This window comes from Phyllostomus hastatus, unplaced genomic scaffold (assembly GCF_019186645.2).
Source record: "Phyllostomus hastatus isolate PE091 unplaced genomic scaffold, TTU_PhHast_1.1 phas_scaffold_129, whole genome shotgun sequence".
NCBI classification, from domain to species: domain Eukaryota; kingdom Metazoa; phylum Chordata; class Mammalia; order Chiroptera; family Phyllostomidae; genus Phyllostomus; species Phyllostomus hastatus.
Genome location: NW_025334009.1, coordinates 6,255,356 through 6,270,480, shown reverse-complemented (window position 1 = coordinate 6,270,480; position 15,125 = coordinate 6,255,356). Strand labels below are relative to the sequence as shown.

General features: G+C 61.8%; 2 protein-coding genes across 2 annotated transcripts; both read right to left on the bottom strand.

Annotated features, from left to right (window-relative positions):
• Positions 1 to 1,690: 1,690 nt before the first annotated feature.
• On the bottom strand, positions 1,691 to 6,522 carry PRSS50 (serine protease 50). The gene is made up of 5 exons (XM_045857359.1): positions 6,262 to 6,522; positions 4,936 to 5,098; positions 3,708 to 3,991; positions 2,368 to 2,534; positions 1,691 to 1,999 (listed from the first exon to the last, which is right to left on the bottom strand). Exons 1-5 carry the CDS (start codon positions 6,497 to 6,499, stop codon positions 1,769 to 1,771), a joined length of 1,083 nt encoding a protein of 360 aa, XP_045713315.1. The 5' UTR covers positions 6,500 to 6,522; the 3' UTR covers positions 1,691 to 1,768.
• A 131-nt stretch (positions 6,523 to 6,653) lies between these two features.
• On the bottom strand, positions 6,654 to 14,201 carry LOC123830730 (serine protease 46-like). Its single transcript, XM_045857257.1, has 7 exons — positions 14,120 to 14,201; positions 13,273 to 13,450; positions 12,967 to 13,144; positions 11,981 to 12,196; positions 7,497 to 8,768; positions 7,051 to 7,128; positions 6,654 to 6,923 (listed from the first exon to the last, which is right to left on the bottom strand). The coding sequence occupies exons 1-5, from the start codon at positions 14,199 to 14,201 to the stop codon at positions 8,514 to 8,516; spliced, it is 909 nt and encodes a 302-aa protein (XP_045713213.1). The 3' UTR covers positions 6,654 to 6,923; positions 7,051 to 7,128; positions 7,497 to 8,513.
• Positions 14,202 to 15,125: the final 924 nt, after the last annotated feature.

The following is a 15,125-nucleotide window of genomic DNA, read 5'->3' as shown; positions in this document are numbered from 1 at the left end:
GCACCCCCAGCCCAGCCAGCTGAGCTCCCGGCAAAGACAAGCACTTACTCTACACGTTGTCATGGAGCTGAGGCTGCTGGGAGGCCGAGAGGAGGGGCCGGGGCTGCCGGGTCGGGGGGCAGTCACGGACACAGAAGGCCGAGGCCAGCGGGGCAGGGGGAGACGGGAAGAAAGCTGGCACCTGGGCCCCATCCTAGGAATCCAGGGAACATTTGAGCAGTCTGGGGCGGGGGTGGCCCTCGGGCTGCTTGGGGACCCTTTCTCTGCTCAGCTGTGGCAGAAGGGCTCAGGGCCCTGCAGGACCCCCGAAGAGGGCAGCTAGGGGTGCAGGCGCCTCCTTCTTCTGTGGAGCATTCTCAGCAACAGTGCCTAGAAGGGGCACTGCTGACCGGAAGGCGCGAGGGCCCCGGGAGACTGGCCCCCCGGGAGGAGAGGTGCACAGAGGGGCTGCCAGGGCGGGGAGCAGTCGCTGCGGCCTCCCCAGACCTGGGACTGGAAACTGAGGAGAGACCAGGGGTTTCTGAGCCAGGGGAGCTGCTGGAAAAGCCCCCGCTGCCCTGCACCACCCCCCACAGGTTTGTAAATAAAGCTCAGTGCCTTTTCATACCCGAATGACCGGGCGTGACCCCTCAGGACACCCCATCCTGGGGCATGCATGTGAGGGCCGACGCATCTACTGGTGCCGGGTGCCAGAGGCGGGTCGAAAGTTCCCTCCCCTGACTTCCCTCCGAGCCAGAATTAGGATGAGCTGCAGGGAGAGGCGGTGACGGAGAGGCGGAGGGGCGGAGGGGCACCTCCCGCCAGCTGGGCCCAGCCGAGGTGGGGCCTCAGGGCCCCGGGGAGCAGCCGGCTCTCCCCTCCCCTCCCCTCCCCTTCTCCCCTTGGCTCCCAATGGGCCTCGGATGGCCTGAGCCCAGTGCCGGGGACACCCAAGAGTCAAACCAGGACCCTGACCAGGAGCAGTGAGGGGGCAGAGGGTTGTGGCAAAGGTCATTCTGTCCCTACAGACCAGAGCCCTCCTGAGTGTCTGGGCAGCAGATGCCCAGAGGGGCAGGGGCCACTTGAAGTCAGAGGAGCAGCTGGTAAAGCCTGGGGGGTCCAGGCCCAGGCTTCCTGACCTCTGACCTGGGCCCCTAGGAGCCCTTTACGGACGGGCAGGGCTGCGGATGGCCGGGGATAATTTCCGACCCCAGGGGGCGCCTGCCCGGTCTCCAGGGAGAGGGTGGCCCTGGAAGGTCCGAGTCCACTACGGGGCTTCAAGGCAACGACAGGGTGTGTTCTAGCCACCGGCCAGGAGCCGGGCTGAAGTCAAGCAGAGCCCGACTCCTACTAGAGTGTTCCCGACCGAACACGCTCAGCTCCCCGGCCCTCTCAGAGCGACGCCCTCGCCCAGCCTCACGCTGTGTTCTGGCAGCTCCATGCTCGGCCCGGGCAGCGTCACCGACCCCGACGTCACCCCTGCACGCACGCTCCCTCCCTCCGCCTTCCGCAGGAGCCGCCCCGACCTCAGGACAGAGGCGGTCCGGAGCCTGGGCACTCTGCAGTGCTGGAGCCCCCGCCCCCGCCCCGCCCCGTCTGGTCCAGCCAGCTCCCTCTGGAGCGGGCCCAGGGAGTGAGGGGCCTCCGAGGCCCAAGGAGGAGGAGGCGTGGGAAAGAGGACTGTTTAATTGAGCATCGAGCCCCTGCCCTGCCTTGTGGGGGATGGGAGAGCGGCGCCCGAGGCATTCTGGGTACAGAGGCGAAGGGGCCCCAGGGCCAGCCGAGCGGGTCAGCGGGCAGCCAGGAGGCTCAGGGGCAGCGGCAGTGCCAGGAGCAGGACCCCGGACGGGGCCGGCAGAGCCTGCCCGTTCATGCGCTCCCAGATCCAGTGTTTGTAGGAGGAGATTCGCAGGTAGATGGGCGGGGCCTCCTTCTGGCCGCAGCCTGGGCCCCAGCTCACCATTCCCGTCAAGTACCACGTGTTCTCCACAGGACAGGCCAGGGGCTCCCCGCTTATCTCCTGTGGGAGGGGCGAGAGGGTCGGGGAGGCGAGCTGTGGCCTGAGGGAGACGTGTCCCAGCTCCGGGGCCAGCAGGTGTCCCCACACCAGACCTGCCCCACAGTCCCCAAGTGTCACATGGCTGAGAGGGGCCCGGGAGAGCTTCCACAGAGGGCTCCGTCCCCTTCTTTAGCCCACCCTCCTCCATCTTCCACCGCCACACTACCCCCTCTCCCCCTAGACCCCCGTCTCCTCCCCCCACCCCCTCTCCTCTTCCCCATCTGCCTGCTTGTCACCCGGCTTGTCCCCTCCTCCCCCTCCTCCCCCACGCCCCAGCCCCCCCCCCCCCCAGGCGCCCCAGAGTCCGCGAGTGGAGGCGCAGGGCTCACGTAGCAGAAGTGCTCCCGGTCGGTGTCCTCCGCACACAGCATCTGGGTGTTGATGATGCGGACCACCAAGGAGATCCCGGAGAACTTGTGGTAGAAGCCATCACACTGGTTGCTGCTCAGGATGGTGACTTCCTTCTCCTGAATGGTCCGGGACTGGGGCCACTTGCCTGTGGGACAGGGGCCCCGCTCAGGCTCGGTGACCCCGCCGCTGCCCACCGCTGCCGGCCTTGTCGCCGGCCTCCCTCGGCCCCTCGTCACTCCCCCAGCCTCTTCCGCCTGCCACCCAGCAGCCCTGGAGGTCTCTCCAGGTTCAGCCCACCTGCCGTGCCCGCTGACTTTTCCCGAGCACCCCTGGGGATAGAGACCGCGGGGCGGGCCGCCCGCCATCCGGCCTTGCTGGGCCTCACCCCCTACAGAGCCCATTCCGGCCTCAGCATCTCAGCTTCGCCTTTCCTTCCACCCTGAGTGCCTGCCAAGCCCCCCCACCCCCGGTTCAAATCCCTTTCCTGCACACCCTCCTCACAGGCCTCTCCCCCCAGGGAGCTTGCCAGACGCCCCCGCCCCTCCCCCTGTCTGGGCCCCTAGCCTGAGCTAGGAGACAGGAGCCTTCCAGCCCCCCCCAAGCCATTCCCCGGACAGGCCATGACAGGCGAGACCAAAGAGCCGCCCTCTCCTCTGGGCTGGGACCCCTGTGGGGCGTTTTTAGGTGCGTTGGCTACGTGAACCTACAGGGAAGGGCGGCTTTCTAGGGGGGACAGACAGGGGGGTCCTGGAAGGGAGTCGACGCTGCTGGGGCTTGTGAGGAAACGGGCCCCGGATGACCGGGGACAACGCTCCCACTCCCTGGGCCTTGCTCCTCGGGTGGGGTCACAGGGGGCTGAGGGCCACTGGGGGCACCCAGAGGGACTCCCAACCTCTGGGTGCAGGCTGTGCTGGGCCGGCCATGGGGGCCCCCTCTGGGGAGCTTTTCACAGACACAGAACCCCGCCCCTCGCACTTCGGAGGACCTGCCTTGAGCCACAGCCGCCCCGGGACGGCGCGGGCAGCACAGCCTCCTCTGGGCCCCTTCCGCCCCAAGGACGTCCCGTTTCCAAGCCACAGCCCGGGCCCCCGTGTCCGCTGAGACCCCCTACGGCCTGAGTGACCGTGGCGTGCTCACGATGGGAACCCTCCAGGGGGAGGAGACGCTGGGTGCCAGGGCCCAAAGGAAGGGCAGGGCAGGGGGCTGGCGGGAGCCGCGTCTCGGACAGGTCTGTCCCTGCAGACCCCCCAGCCTGTGCCCGGGCCCTCTCCCGCACCCCCACCCCACCCACCACCGGTGCGGGGAAGCTGCGACTCACCGTTCACCCTAGGGAGTCCCCAGCCCGTCACAGTGCAGAGGGAGTTGGTCTTCACTATGTGCTCCATCTCGGGCAGGCAGATGGGCCAGACGTACTTGCTGAACGGGAGTTCCCACTGCAGCTGGAGGAGGGCGATGTTGTGGGCCTGGCCAACCCAGGACCACAGGCGATGGGTCCGGTAGCGGCTGTGCACGATGACCTGGTGCACGGGGACTTCGGTGGTGGTGGGAGCCACCTGGTCCATCTCGGGGCTCCCCACGAGGACTGAGTAGTTAACATCTTTCCTACGGAGACCACCCAGGGAGTCCGCCATCAGCTCCAGGCACCCCCGCCCGGCCTCCACCCCACTGCCGCCCTCTGGGAAGATCCAGGCAGGCCGCCCACCGGCTGCAAGCCCAGAGCCTCTCCTCACAGCGGGCGGGTCAGGGCCCTGCACGCACGGTGTGGTCATGTCCTCAGAACCACCCTTCATCTTGATGGAGGGGGAAACCGAGGCTCAGAGAAGCCCAGTGACCAGCTCAAAACCACACGCGGCTAGGAAGTGAGGGAGGCGGGAAGCGGACCCAGCTTCCTCTGGTTCCAAACTCGGGGTTCTGTCCAGTGGCCCCGGGCTGGGCCCCGAAAGTGACAGGGGCCCCATGCAAGCAGCCCAGGCTTCCCTTCCTAGGGTGCCCCTGCAGTCTCGGTGTCAACTGTTAGGCTTGGACGCTTTGGCCCCGATCAGTCCCCAAGGCCACTCCCCCGGCACCGGAGCGGTGCGTGCCTCCTCTCCTTTCCTGTCTGTCTCCCCAGCAACCCCGGGAGAAGCGACCTGTCCCCTCTCGGCCCCCCAGTGCCCAGGCCAGGGCCTGGCTCCCAGGGCGTGCCAGAGGCTGTTGGTTGAATGAAGGACGGAATGTGTAAGCGAAGCAAAGGGTGTGGGATGAAAGAGCTAGGCCCTTCTCCCTCTGGACCGAAGGGAGGAGGCCCAGACCACGGCTTCCAAGCCCCCATTTCCTGTCGGGAAGACTGCGCAGGACCGAGGGGCTGGGGGAAGGGGGCGAGCTCCTGCTCCCAGGAAAGCATCTGTAGAGCTCAGCCCCCTCCTGCTTGGACCTGGGGCGAGGCTGGGCTAGGGCTGCGGGGCTCTGCCAAGGGCACCGCTGTCACTGAGGGGCCAGCTGGAGGGAAGGCCGGGCCCCACGTGGCTCCAAATGCTGCTCCGCCCGCCCACCCGGCCCCGACTCACTGCATCATGCAGTGGGCCACGGTCAGCACCCACTGGGAGGCAATGAGGGTGCCCGCGCAGATGTGTGTGTCGTTGGCCCGCAAGCTGACCATCCACGGCCACCGCCGAGCCATGGCCTCTGGGTCCCTGAGGGTGGGGTCCTTCTCCTGGGACATGCCGCAGGCTGAGGAGGAAGGGGAGAGCTTGGTGAGGGAGAGGACCTCCCAGCCACATGCCACGGCACCCTCTCTTCCCCTGCCCTCGGCCCCACCCTCCGCCTCTCAGCCTCTGGCCGGAAACTGTCCCATGACTCTCCTTTCTACTGGGCATCACGAGACGGTGCGGTCTGTCCCCGTGTGCCCTGGGGTAACTGACCTCAGAATGGCCTCAGTGCTCCCCAGGTGTCCCTCTCCCTGTCCCCACTGCACCGGCCCCAGAGCATTCCCACTGGCCCCTCAGTCCTGGCCAGAGCCTTCACACACTCATCCCGGTTTCCACCTGGCCCCCCCTGCTTCAGCCAAGGAAGACCCCTCTCCCTCGCTGGACTCCCCGGAGCCCACTCCAGTCATTGGGAGAAAGGCAGGCAGATGACCTAACAGGAAAACCAGCGGGGTGCATGAACAGACACAGCCCAGGAGCACACCCCCGCAGCCACGGCCAACAGGGAGCCCCAGCAGCCCTCGGGAAGGGCGGGGCCGAATCACAGTGAGGCTCCTCCCACTCCACACGCCTGCTGGGCCAGACGAAAACGCCCCCGCTCCCGGTTGGTGATGGGGACTCTCGCCTCAGACCGCCCACTCTGCTGGAGGGGTGTCGGTGGGTGCAGACTCTTTGGAAAGGATTTTGAACCGCAAATACACACAGCCAACATCACGGAAGCCCCACTGCCAGGTGTGCTCCAAACGGAGCAGTGGCTTGTGGCACCGGGGTAGAGGGGCCACGAGCGGCGTTTGTAAATGCTAACCCAGGAGAACACCGGCAGAGCGAGCGCGGCTGCGTCCTGCGTGTGAGGCCGGGGGTGGCGGTTAAATGGTGTGAGCTGAGTTCCAGGACAAGGAGCGTTTCCCTCTGGGTCTCCGTTGCACACGCTTGAAAGCCACTGCTCAAGACAACGCTGGCGTGTGCGCCCAGGACACCCGCAGGAAGGCTCCCTGGGAGCTACGCTGGAGACCCTCCACCCCCGCAGTGCGTGTCTGGGAGCCAGGGGCACTTCCTGTGCCTTCTGCCTCACCGGATGGGAGGCCGGGCCCGTACGGATGCTCACTCAACACTTGTCCCCCGGGATCAAAGGTTCGGAAGACTCCTCCAAGCCCCCGCCCGGATGGAGTGAGTCCACACAGTACTCACTGAGTGGTACGACTTGAGAAACTTGAGAAACAGGGCTCTCCGTGGTCGGCAGGGTCATGGTCGGCAGGGTCGTGGTCGGCAGGGTGGTGGTTGGCGGGGTCAAGGTCGGCGGAGTCAAGGTCGGCGGGGTCAAGGGTGGCGACAGAGTGGTAGGGACCTGCCGTGGGAGGCGAGGCCCGCCTGAGGGACAGGTGGCACTGCGGGCACAGGGGGCGCCAGAGTCGCGGGGAACAGCCATGGACCCTGACCCCAGGGCTTCGCCTGTGCCCAAGCAACCTGTGGAAGGGTGTGCAGAGGGTCAGAAGTGGACAGCGACGCCCTGAAGTGAGCAAGGGGAGGGGGAGGGCGGGCTCACCCTCCGGCCTGAGCAGCAGCAGCAGCAACAGCAGCAGCAGCAGCAGCCCAGCCTGGGCCAGGGAGGGCGCAGATGTCTTGCGCCAGGGCTCCATCCCGGGTCTGCAGCAACTGCGCCTGCCCCGGAGTTCCTCTTGTGATGGCGCCCGCGCACTGGCCGCCGTCCACGGCTCCGGGTGTGTGGTGGATCCCGGCGTCCCTGGTCCTGGTGCACGCGGCGCCCCCCTGCGGCCTTCCGCGATGGTGCTCCCGGGGTTCCGCCCGCAAGGGCGCCCCCTAGTGACTGTCCTCCATCATACCTGCCAGACCTGGAGGGCGCGCCAGTTGCCTGGTTTCTGGTCCTGCCTGCCCCCCCCCCCCACCCGTTTCCTCGTACCACTTGGCCAAATAGTTTTCTGGAGCCCCTCAACTCCCCTCGCCAGTTCCTGTACTCACCGGCTCCTGCGGCCCACTGCCCTGGGCTAGTTTCGTGTCTCCATCCCTCCCCTGGAGAGATGGCCCAACCCCTGGTTACTGAAATTAAGCAGATTGAAAGTTTTCAGTAAAGATTTTTAAAGACTGCACAATTTTGCCCTGACCGGTATGCCTCAGTGGGCTGGGCATCATCCAGCAAAGTGAAAGGTGGCCGGTTTGATTCCCGGTCAGGGCCCATGTCTGGGCTGCAGTTTGGTGCCAGCACATGCAAGAGACAACCAACCGATGTTTCTCTCACACACTGATGTTTCTCTCCCTCTCTTTCTCCCTCCCTTCCCCTCTCTCTAAAAATAAATCCATAGATAAGTAAATGCATCTTTTTTAAAAAGATGACATACTTTTAAGCAGCGCACCACCCTCCCCAATCCAACCTCCATTCAGCAAAGACCCTTCCCTGACAAACCCACCCACGTGGGGACGGTGGCACGGGTGAGGCTCCTGTCCCCAGAGGAAGAGTGGCGGTGACCGTCAAGCCCTCCTGGGAGCGGAAGGCCACTGTGTGTGTTGGAATTCGGGGACCACTTTGATGGCGCAGGGACATAGATGGGTAATACAGTTAAAACGCCGTGTGGGAGAGAGCCTATGAGAAGCTTTGGTTCAAAGGCGTTGGAAAATTCTAGCCTGATAAAAAAATAAGGTCAAAGTTCAATCACACCAGGGCAGCCTAACTTTTGCCAGGGCCTGCTGTCCTGGGAGACACCCGGGCCAGCCATTCAGCGCTCCCGTCTCCGAGAAGACAGCGAACCTCACTCACTACCTCTCTGGGGCGCACGGGGCAAGGGCAGCCGCCCGCTCGGAACCCGAGGCCCGCCAGGTCTGAGGGACCCCATGCCCCCTCCACGTACACAGGGGCAGGACTCTGGCACCTCAGCCTGGCAGGCTTGGGCCAGCCTGTCCTCGCTCTCCAGCGTCCGATGGAGGTCCCCGAGGCAGCCCAGGGGCTCAGGGGGCAGTCGCCTCACGCGGCTCACTCAAGTGCGTGCTCTGCCTTGCCTTCCCCACCCGCACCAATGCCCATCCCTGCCAGGGAAGGAAGAGAAACCGGTTAGGGTCTGTAGACCCTTCGGGGGATATGAGGGGTCGGGAGAGGCCGCAAGTGCAGGTGTGGTCTTCGTGTCTTCATGAAGCAGGAATTCCTGAGGGCAGCTGTTGGTCAGAGACCCAGGGGTGGGTCCTGGGGGCCTGCGAGCGGGGCCATCTCTGTAGGGGCCCAGACAGAGTCAAGGAGAAAGACGATGCCTTCGGTGGCAAAAAGTACAAAAGCATCTTCATTGAACAACTGAAAAACCAGTGGCTCGGGGACCCTCCCCCAAGGGCACTCTGCCCCTTCGTCCCATCCCCGCACACCACCGCCAGCCTCCGCTTCTCCTGCGGGGGGAGGGGAGGGAGAAGCGGCCTCCAGAGCGGCCGCCTGGACACAGCGCTCACAGGAGCCACAGGGAGCCCAAGGAGACCAGCAGGAGGTAGCTGGTGCGGAAGACCGGGCTCGGCAGGGCAGAGCAGGCGCTGCTGATGAACCTCACGTCGGAGATCTGCCCCTGGATCCACTGGGTGAAGTGGGCGGTGCTGGTGTACACGTCGGGGAACTGGTGCCGCTTGCAGCTGAAGCTCCAGCTCTCCACCCCCACCTGAATCCAGGTCTTGTTCAACTGGCAGACCATGGAGCTGCCGGAGTTGCTCTGTGGGTGGGTGGGAGGAGGGCGCCATAAGGGAGGGAGCAGGAGGGTCGCACCCCAGCCCCTGGAGGAACTTGCCCCTTCCCGGGCGCAGCCTGAGCATGAGCTGCGCTCACCCTAACCATGATGATGCGAGCTGGCTATGAACAGGCTCTGGGACACAAGGACGCTGCCCTGGACGGTCCCCAAGCTGGGGACCATGCTGGCCCTTCCCTTTACCCTCTCTGACCTTCACTCCCCGGCCCCACCTGTGCCCTCCCCTTATATAAATAAGGTGGTGCCCTTGACTGTTTTCTTTCGGGCAATCCTGCTTGCAGAGTGAGCGATCTGAAATGCGATCCAGCCCCTGCTCTTTTTGTGCAACGCTGGTGCAAAGATAAGGATGATGCTCACCACGGCATAGCTCAGTCAAAAGGCAATTCTAAAGAAAAGGTGATGGCTATTCTTTCTGCTGATGGTGGGTTTATGGTCTTTTAAACACTGTCTTTATACTTTTCTGTATGGTTGGGGAGTAATAAACTAGAACACCAGAAAAATAGTTCTCTCTCTGTAGATAGAGGCACAGATGATATCGATTTTTTAAGGTAATGCAAACCAAGACTTACAGGACAGAATCTAATGAGCACGCATAAGACACTTAAGGGGGGAAATGACAAAACTAGACCTGAAGGCGCAAACAAAGACCTACGTGAACGCCCTAATACGCCCCTATCCGGGGGTGAGTCGGCTGAAAACAGCCTGCTGGTACCAACTCTCGGCACTGGGCTTCCCACAGTATGGAGGCCCCGCCCAACCTCGAGAAGGTAACTAAACATTTGCGAGGATCGTTTTAAATGCATAAGTGAGCTGGCAGGAAAAGAAAGATTCCTTGGAGTCCAAAACCCAAGAGAGGGCTGAAACACGGAGCCCCTGTTCTGTCTAAAACCAACTAGAGGTCGCCACTTAGCGCACCTAAGGAAACCCTGAATATTAAGCACAGAAAGAGAGTTGAGGGGAATCTAAGGGTTTCCTAGTCTGCATCACCCAGTTGCCAGCTCCCTGATAGTCTGGGGGTACAGGGACCCCATCCCCCAGGTGCACCAGAGGAAGGAGATTGGTGGGGCGCAGTGAGGTTTAAATCAAGTCCATTTTCAGACTGAGACTTACAATAGGACAGGGTGTTTCATGATTGACAGTGACTGGCAGTTATGGGCTCTGCCCATGATGATTTTTAAAAAATTTTTATTTATTTATTTTTAGAGAGGGAAGGGAGGGAAAAAGAGAGAGAGAAAAAAAAACATCAATGTGCAGTTGCTGGGGGCTGTGGCCTGCAACCCAGGCATGTGCCCTGACTGGGAATCAAACCTGCAACACTTTGGTTCGCAGCCTACGCTCAATCCACTGAGCTACGCCAGCCAGGGCTTCCCATGATGATTTGACATAGGGCCCATGTGGGCAATAACTTGAAAGAATGAGACCTCTTAGCATGGACTCCCTAACACACTGAGACATCTCAGCAAACAAACGCAGGAAAAGGAGACAGAGCACAGTATCATTTATGCCAATTGAAACACACAGATAGCAACACTACGTATTTCTCAAAGACATAAGCATCTTTAAAAACATGTATCAAACAGATTGGCGTGGAAGCCTTTCGCAGGGAGAAAAAAATGTAAGGTGAGGGGGAAACCAAGCTGGCGATGATCGTGTTGGGGGTGTTTCCCTGAGAGACAGAGTCGGCGGAGCCCAGCGAACTCAGAGAGAGAATGGGGGTAGAGGGCAGCGAGAGAGATTCTTCTTTGTGGGCATCCTCTCATCAAAGTAACATACAGCCAGGACCCAATAACAAAATGTGAACCACTGCGTCACAGGAAGACAGAAATAAACATTCAAAATGTTAAAGTAAAAACAAAATTAAAGTCCACCGTTAGGGTGTAGAAAGGTAAGAACACACTGTACCCTGGAGCCCATGGGCCGTGGGCCTGAGGTACACACGAGAGTCCTGGTCTAAATACTCTGAAGATCAAATGAGAGAGTTAATTATTTATCATCATCAATTCTTCATCACTGCACAGTCAGCGCAGGCCACTTGAAAAGGAACTCGTAAAGGCAAGAGGAAGACACTCACGCGCTGGAAAGCGGAACAGTCAGAGGCCTAAGAAATGAAACCGGTAGCTTGTCCTTAAAAAACAACAGAAGAGATAAGCACCTTGTACGTCTTACCAAGAAAAACAAAGAGAAGGAAAATGCAAGTAACATGTGGTGTGAGGAGAAGAGAGATGAGAACCACCTCCAGGGGGAATACATTTTTGCAGAATCTGAAGACTGTTTATAACTTCCTCTGTATGGGCTTAAATTCTGGAGTTCTGAGAAAGCGCAGACCCGAAAGTCCAACCCGCACAGGCGGGCGGCCCGAAACACGGCCCAGGAACTGCCCCGCAGAGGGAGGCGGGCCTGTGTGATTTCACCGGTGACTTCCGCGCAGAGTTCAAGGAGCAGATGGTTTACTTCAAACGTTCCAGAATGCGGTGCATTGGTGCGCCACAGGAAGCAGCAATCGTAATTCTGTGACTTAACAAAGGGCGCCTTCCTTCCTCAACACACCTGAAGATGGAGCCCAGCCTCACCAGGGGAGGAAACGGGACAGAGCACGAGGGCTGAGTGGACCGTGCTAAGTGGACTGTGCTGAGTGGACTGTGCTATGTGGACCATGTTGAGTTGATTGTGCTGTGTGGACCATACTGAGTGGACTGTGCTGAGTGGACCGTGCTAAGTGGACTGTGCTGAGTGGACTGTGCTGAGTAGACCATGTTGAGTTGATTGTGCTGAGTGGACCATGCTGAGTGGACCGTGCTGGATGGACCGTGCTGTGTGGACCATGCAGCGTGGACTGTGTTGAGTTGATTGTGCTGCCTGGACTGTGCCATGTGGACCTGCTGAGTGGACTCAAGAAGCAGAAGCATGTTTACTGAACGAGGCCATTTATGCAAAACGGGCTCTGCCAGCACCGGCTCAGACCCAGGCACGTGACGGACCACTGCTCAGACGTGTTCGAATGACCCGGGGAGCAGTGCCACTGTGACTGTCACTGTGGACAGGAGCAGAGGGTGGTGTCACCTCAGGATCGCAGCCCTGGGAGAAGCAGATTGGCACTCGGCCTCCCAGGACCCTGTGAAAAGAAAGGCATGGCCCCTCCCCGCCGGGCCCCTCCCCGCCCTGGGACCCTCCCTCCGCACCTGACACGAGTCCACACCCAGCTCTGAGCTGGCACACAGCATGTCCTTCCCCACGAACATCTTCTGGTCCTTCAGGAAGAGGAAATGGTACCGATCGTTGCAGATCCGGTTGCTGATGATCCTGACGGCCACCTCCTGAAGGCTGTAGGGGGCCGTCTGGTTCACTACAGAGAGAGAAGTCCTGCGTCGGCATCCCTTCAACGGTGTGGCACAGCTCTACCTCGGGGGGACCCACATTCCCGGATGGGGGGCGCAGGGCCATTTCCCCTGGGCGGTGACTTATAAAGGCCTGGCCCACGGCCTGACTTTGGAAAAAGTCCGAGCTCATTAACAAGACTAAGCAAAAGTCTCTCAAGAGGCTTAAGCGAGCGATGACCTGACCAGGCACTAAAATGAGGTCAAGGAGAGATTACCCCGGGAATTCAGGGTCCACAGTCACTGCTCCGTGGCTGCCTGGCAAGGGGACAAGACCCTGGAGCCCAGCGTGTGCTGCCCTCCACAGAGGCTCCTAGATTCTAGGACCCCAGAGTGACACCAGCAGGCGGCAGATCTCCAGAAATTGTTGGCGTCTCGAGGTAATCCGTGTTCGGCTGCCCAATGCCTCAGTGCCCCCGGGACGGGAACCCCCCTGCCCCCTGCAGACAGGGAAACCCATTACTAGGGGTTAATTTTCTACTGTGCTTCAAGGCAACAGCTTGGCATTGGATTTAACTTTGGGAGCCGAGGTCCACGAAGGTCAAGTGTCGGTGGGAAGGTCGGTGGGAAGACTCCCACCGACAGAGGTCAGGGGAGCGCGCGGCAAGGGCAGGGGCTCGGGGAATGTGTGTGGCGGAGGGAGCCAGGAACGGAAAAAAGGGGCGGAGCTGCATTCCCAAGACACAGGCGCCAGCCCGCCTCCACGCACCTAGCGTACTAGAGCGCCCCCACACGATCATCCAGCACAAGGTTCCCTTCGATAGCGTGAGTTTGGTGCTAGGTAGGCAGACAGGCTGGACCAGGGGCGACCAGACAATGGGGCTCTTGAGCTTCAGGAGGGCAATGTCATTGGATATGAAGTTCCTGAAATTCTCGTGAATCACAATGTGAGAGAGCGGAAGAAGAGTGCCGTTTTCCGGGAGGTGCTGGACCCCCACCATCACGGAGTACTGGCTAGGCTCCAAGGACCTGCAGAGCCACGGGTAGGCAGTGGGTCACCAGCAGGAAAGCCACTGCTTCCAGAACCCCAGGTTCACCAGGACCCCCAGGCCAGAAAGCAAACTCCCCGGGCCCGGCTGCCACCTGCCTGGACTGACCTCTGTAAGCAGTGCCCGGCCGTGAGGATCCACTGCTGGTGGATGAGGGAGCCGCTGCAGACATACACGCCCAGGAACAGGATGCTCACCTGCCAGGGCCACTTGCCCACGTCCACCACCTTCCCATTCACCACCCTGCAGGACACGTTGGTCTGACCACAGCCCCAGAACCAGGGCTCTGAGGAAAAAGAGAGAGAAGGGGCCAGGCCAGCCCCGTGCAGACTCTCAGGCGACAAAGCAGCCCTCAGAGCCCTGCCCACAGCAGACCGTGGAGGCGGAGGGCCGCCTTGCAGCCGACACAAGCAGCCGCTGCTGCACGCAGCGGACAGGTGACCCGAGCCAGGACTGCCCCACAAGAATACGTGGGGTCGCCCAGAGGCCTTCTGTCACCTGGGGCCCCAAACTTTTCACCCCCAAAGAGTCTACTGAAACCTGGTATTGGATCCTGGCTGCACGGGGCACTTATGTTCTCGGGCTTCTGATGGTGAGGTGGGGTGTCGCTAAAGCCCACCTCCCGGGCGTTGGGATGTGAGCCGTCTGAAGAGTGCTTTACGGAGGGTCGGCCGTCACCCACGCAGCACACGGCCACCGCCGGCCCCGGCTCTCCTGGGGCGAGCCTCGAAGCAGACGGGCTCAGCTGCTCCGTGGAGGTCAGCCTGTCCCTACGTTTCTAATGAGGCTCTTCCCTCGTGTTCACGTCGCCCCGCGCGCTGGCACAGCCCCGACACCGTCCGGGTCCCCAGGCTTCGCACGCCATGAGGTCCGGTGAGGAGGTGCCCGTCAGGCTCGAGGACAGCTGACACTGACCCCTCCTGCTCCTGTCCGTCCCGCGTCCCCAGAGCCCTACCTTGCACCAAGAGGGGATTCCCGAGTCTGCCGGGAGACAACGGCAGCGAGAGGCCCTGAAGATCTCCTGACCCGCACGCCATGGCAAGCTGCAGCTCGGCCACCCCGGGCCTCCTTCTGGGATGTGGGGCCGGGGCAGTGGCAGGGTGTCTCCAGTGTTCTAGAGCATTCTAGAACCCAGGGTTTGTTTATTCAGGGTAGCCGGGGGTGGGGGGGGGCTCACAGCTGGAACGGCATCAGGGTGCGACCTGGACAGGAGACAGTGTGGCCACGGTGAGGCCCCATCGGGGCACAATGTGAGGCTGCCACGGGGCACCTGCCTGGGATGGTGCTCCTGGGCTCAGCCTGGGTCTCAAAGGTATCGTGTTATGCCCAATCCCGGGGCTGTGACAGCACCAGGTGTCTGGCTTGGGACAGTCCCCAGTGCTGGGCCCAGGAGGCGCTCCTCGTGCCCAGCCTGAGCTCCTTTACGACACTTCTCCGAAGACCCCTGGAAGGATGGCGCCTGAGCAGCGCAAGGCTGGTTCTGGAGGTGGAGACTGAGCTGCAACCAGACTTTTCCTTTTTCCCCAATGGGCTTTGCCATTTCAGGGAACAGCTCTCAGGTAGAGGGAGGTCAGGAGCTCCGGGCCTGGGGAGGCAGTTTCCTGAACGGAAGCAGATCGCAGGCCTGGGTCTCCAAGAATCAGCAGAATACATGACATCTGGGACCCCTCCCCACCACTCCGCTGAGGTCCCCTCCCAAGGATCCCGTGCTCCTGATACTGTCCACGAGGACAGCAGGCGCCTGCCCCGCCCCATCACCGGTGTCGGCGAGGACGTGGGGTGATGAGGTGGTTCGCACACTGCCAGGGACACGGGCTGTGGCCACCGCTGTGGAGAGAGAGCTTCGGGATGGTGAGGAAAGCAGAAGCCGTGCCCGCCCCGGTCCCTCCGGCAGCTCCACTGCAGGCTGCACACCCCACACGCGGCCCGGGTGAGCCTCGGGGAGACACGGGGCGCTGCGG

Coding starts and splice junctions, on each gene's coding strand:
- PRSS50 (XM_045857359.1), bottom strand. CDS start 6,499: ATGGCTGTTCCCCGCGACTCTGGCGCCCCCTGTGCCCGCAGTGCCACC. Junction 3,992..4,935: donor GTGGCCCACTGCATGATGCA/GTGAGTCGGGGC, acceptor TGGTCTCCGTAG/GAAAGATGTTAACTACTCAG. Junction 2,535..3,707: donor GGGACTCCCTAGGGTGAACG/GTGAGTCGCAGC, acceptor CCTGTCCCACAG/GCAAGTGGCCCCAGTCCCGG.
- LOC123830730 (XM_045857257.1), bottom strand. CDS start 14,201: ATGGCGTGCGGGTCAGGAGATCTTCAGGGCCTCTCGCTGCCGTTGTCT. Junction 12,197..12,966: donor GGTCGCCCCTGGTCCAGCCT/GTCTGCCTACCT, acceptor CCCCCGAGGTAG/AGCTGTGCCACACCGTTGAA. Junction 8,769..11,980: donor TGGGTGTGGACTCGTGTCAG/GTGCGGAGGGAG, acceptor ACCCACCCACAG/AGCAACTCCGGCAGCTCCAT.